Source organism: Dendroctonus ponderosae, unplaced genomic scaffold (assembly GCF_020466585.1).
Source record: "Dendroctonus ponderosae isolate FM_Combo_2020 unplaced genomic scaffold, Dpon_F_20191213v2 Dpon_F_20191213_1, whole genome shotgun sequence".
In the NCBI taxonomy this organism is placed as follows: domain Eukaryota; kingdom Metazoa; phylum Arthropoda; class Insecta; order Coleoptera; family Curculionidae; genus Dendroctonus; species Dendroctonus ponderosae.
Genome location: NW_026017110.1, coordinates 41,572,571 through 41,575,864, shown reverse-complemented (window position 1 = coordinate 41,575,864; position 3,294 = coordinate 41,572,571). Strand labels below are relative to the sequence as shown.

General features: G+C 40.5%; 1 protein-coding gene across 1 annotated transcript; it reads right to left on the bottom strand.

Annotated features, from left to right (window-relative positions):
* Positions 1–2,305: 2,305 nt before the first annotated feature.
* Positions 2,306–3,086, bottom strand: LOC125504329. Its single transcript, XM_048666190.1, has 2 exons — positions 2,690–3,086; positions 2,306–2,637 (listed from the first exon to the last, which is right to left on the bottom strand). The coding sequence occupies exons 1-2, from the start codon at positions 3,084–3,086 to the stop codon at positions 2,306–2,308; spliced, it is 729 nt and encodes a 242-aa protein (XP_048522147.1).
* Positions 3,087–3,294: the final 208 nt, after the last annotated feature.

Sequence of the window (3,294 nt, the reverse complement as noted above, 5' to 3'; positions counted from 1 at the left end):
ACAACTACACAAAAATACATATAAATATATATATTACTTGTTGTTTATTGTTTATATAAATACTTTTTACAGATAAAAAAATCTTTGGAGCATTTTTAGGAATAACTTTAAAACCTACGCCTTTTGTGATAGGAAGCCGTGTAATCTCAACAACAGCCTTCAAGACAGCAATGAACAGCACTGGCACAAAAAATTTGAAAATATCATTATTCATTTTGAACAGAGATTTCTGTTGAAATATTAATCTGTAATTCTACATAATACAGAGGTATTAAGTACCGGTTTCAGTTGTGAGCAACTCGATGCTATGCACTAGCTCTAATGAGAAAAATATCCGGTTTTCCATTTATTTGTTTCTTGATGAAAATGCCACCTGAATAATAAGCTAAAGTGATTTCGACTTACCCAACAAAATATTCACAAATTACGTATTGGAGAACATGGGGAAACATATCACAATCCAGTATGTGCAGGAAGCATGAGGCACGAAATCATACAACTTATCACAGATTATATCGTCAGAAAGGAATAAAATCGTCATAGGCTTTTTCTTTGGATGATAGCAAATAATCAACATCGACAGACATCTTGTCCATGACAAACCCACAAACAACAATGGGGAAGATTTATTTGACATTTGACTTGCGTTATCGCATTCATCCACAGAATATTTTTATCCCTGTAGCTCCTTATCGTCTGTAGCGCCTCTGGCGACTATAAAATCAGTTTTTCTTGGCTAGGTTTTTAAGTGAGAGTGCCCAGGGCATGGTTACAACTAGTCGCGCCACAGATATCTTCAGCCTATGCTGTGCATCATGGCGGCTGTAATGTTCTTGCCTTCGTTGCAAAATAAGCTGAATCGTGGTAAAAAACGCAAATCAAACGTTGCTGAGTTGCAGAATATAAAGTCAAAAGAAGCTAGAAAAGTTGAAGAGATCTACAGTATTTTGAAACGCGAAATCTTAAAGCTAGCAAGTAGCTTGCTATAGGCGACCAACTGGTTGTTATAAGCGATTTCAACGCAAATATTAGCGGTACTGTATCCTAAAATATATCAAATGTAGAAAGACCCGGATTAGGAAAGCGGAATGGGTGAGCAGAGAAACTATTAATGTTGCTGTTGAGAACAACCTCACAGTCGCAAACACTGCTTCAACATCATCCCAGAGGCCTCTCGACCTGAAACAGCCCAGATGGTCTAACTAAAAATCACATCGATTTGATTTTAATAAAAAATCGATGGCAAAGAACAATCTAAAACATCCACAAGCTACTTTGGGCCAAATACAAAACCAAACTATGCCCAACAGCAATCCTAGACCAAACATCGATGTAGACCTTTATAAACGGGTCTTAGAAAATCACGACGCTCCGGTTGTCCCCGATAATGTATAAGAGGCCTGGAGAAGCACTGAAGAGTGGATAACTGAAGCATTGGAATTATCAAAAGAAAAAACGCAAATTAAGCGCCAATTGAAGAGAACCAGGATAAGATTAGACGAGATAAAACTGACCACATCGAAGAGGTCTGCAGGGAACTGGAGGAACATTCCGACAAACATGAGTCTCGAGAATTGTTTAACAAAGTAAGATATTCTAAAGAATTCACTAACGCACCCAAGTAATAAAGAATGACGACGAAGAAATTATAAATAACGGTCACGGTATAGCAGAAGTTTGGAAAGTATAGAAAGAAACACTTTACAAAGGCAATTTAGAACAACTGTCAAAACAAATAATTGCCCCTCAAAAGCCTGATATAATGGATACTATAAGATAGAAGATGAAAATGCCATAAAACTTCTCCGAAACAAAAAATCATCAGGCCCGGATCAAATAACAGCAGAGGTCCTAAAGCCTCTGAGCGAGACGGGAATCGAGCTGTTTCACAAAATATGTAACCTAATATGGAAAACAGAACAATGGTCTGAAGATTAGCGAGAGTCGCTGTTTATTCCAATATTCAAAAAAAGTTTGCCTTTGGAATACAGCAACTATAGAACAGTTTCACTTATCTCTCACACTAGTAAGATTTTCCGGCATATCTTACATAACCGTCTTAAACAATTTCTTTTACCACAGCTTTCAGAAGAGCAAGCAGGTTTCGTGCCAGGAAAAGATACTGGGGAACTGTACGTATTAAAGTACACAAAGCTCATTACTAACACTGGTTTATTCCATGATACAATTAATAATATCTATTCGTCATGTTCCGGTTGTAGAGGCGACGTACTTCCTGTCCAGCGCAGTCGGTAAGGTAGATGCCTGTTATGCCTGGTTCCCACAGTACTCCCCTCCGAACAACTTAGTTCGTGGCGAAACGAACCTTTTTGCGTACCCCAGGATATGTTCGAACCGGTCGCGGTTCGGCGTCGTCTTCGACTAGTTGATAGGCAGGCTTTAACCTGTCTGTGGATATGATCAGATTCCTTCCATTGACCTGGATTTCGTAAAGTTGGTCGTTAATTTGCGTGACGACCGGATGTGGACCAGTGTAGGGTGGTTCCAACACTCTACACTCGAAGAAATACATGGGTGCTGGTTTGTAAATTTTTATAGACACAAATTCTTGCCCGATCATAACGACTAGCAGGCTGCGATCGCATCTTTCGAATATCGGATCTAAATTTATCTGCGCTAAACGGTGGGCGGGTCTGATGTGAAAATTCTGTATCGATAAAAAACTCACCGGGCACTTTCAAAGGGGCGCCGAACAGTAATTCTGCTGCGGAGGAGTTTAGGTCTTGTTTGAAAGCGGTGCGAAGTCCGAATAAGACAGTTGAAAAAACTTCAGTCCACCGTTGACTGTCGTGGCACATTAGGGCTGCTTTCAGAGTTTGGTGCCAACGCTCCACGAGACCATTGCTCTTTAGATGGTGAGGAGTTGTTCGTTGTCTCTTAACACCAAAAAGTCTCAATAGTGTTTGGAACAGCTCTCCTTCAAATTGGCTTCTTTGATCAGATGTGATGACTCGAGGGGCGCCATAACGACTGATCCATGTGTTGTAGAACGTTGTGGCTATTGTGTCGGCTGTAATGTCGAATATTGGGGCTGCTTCTGGCCATCTGGAAAATTTATCAATCATGGTGAGCAAATACCTTTGCCCCTGACTGGATGGTAATGGTCCGACGATGTCCAGATGAATATGCTCGAACCGTGCATTGGTGTTTGGAAAAGTCCCAAAAGCGTTCTTGTTGTGGCGGTGGACTTTGGCTTTTTGGCATGCCAGACAAGTCCGGGACCACTCGGCAATGTCACGGTTCATATTTGGTCAGACGAATTTTTGTCGAATT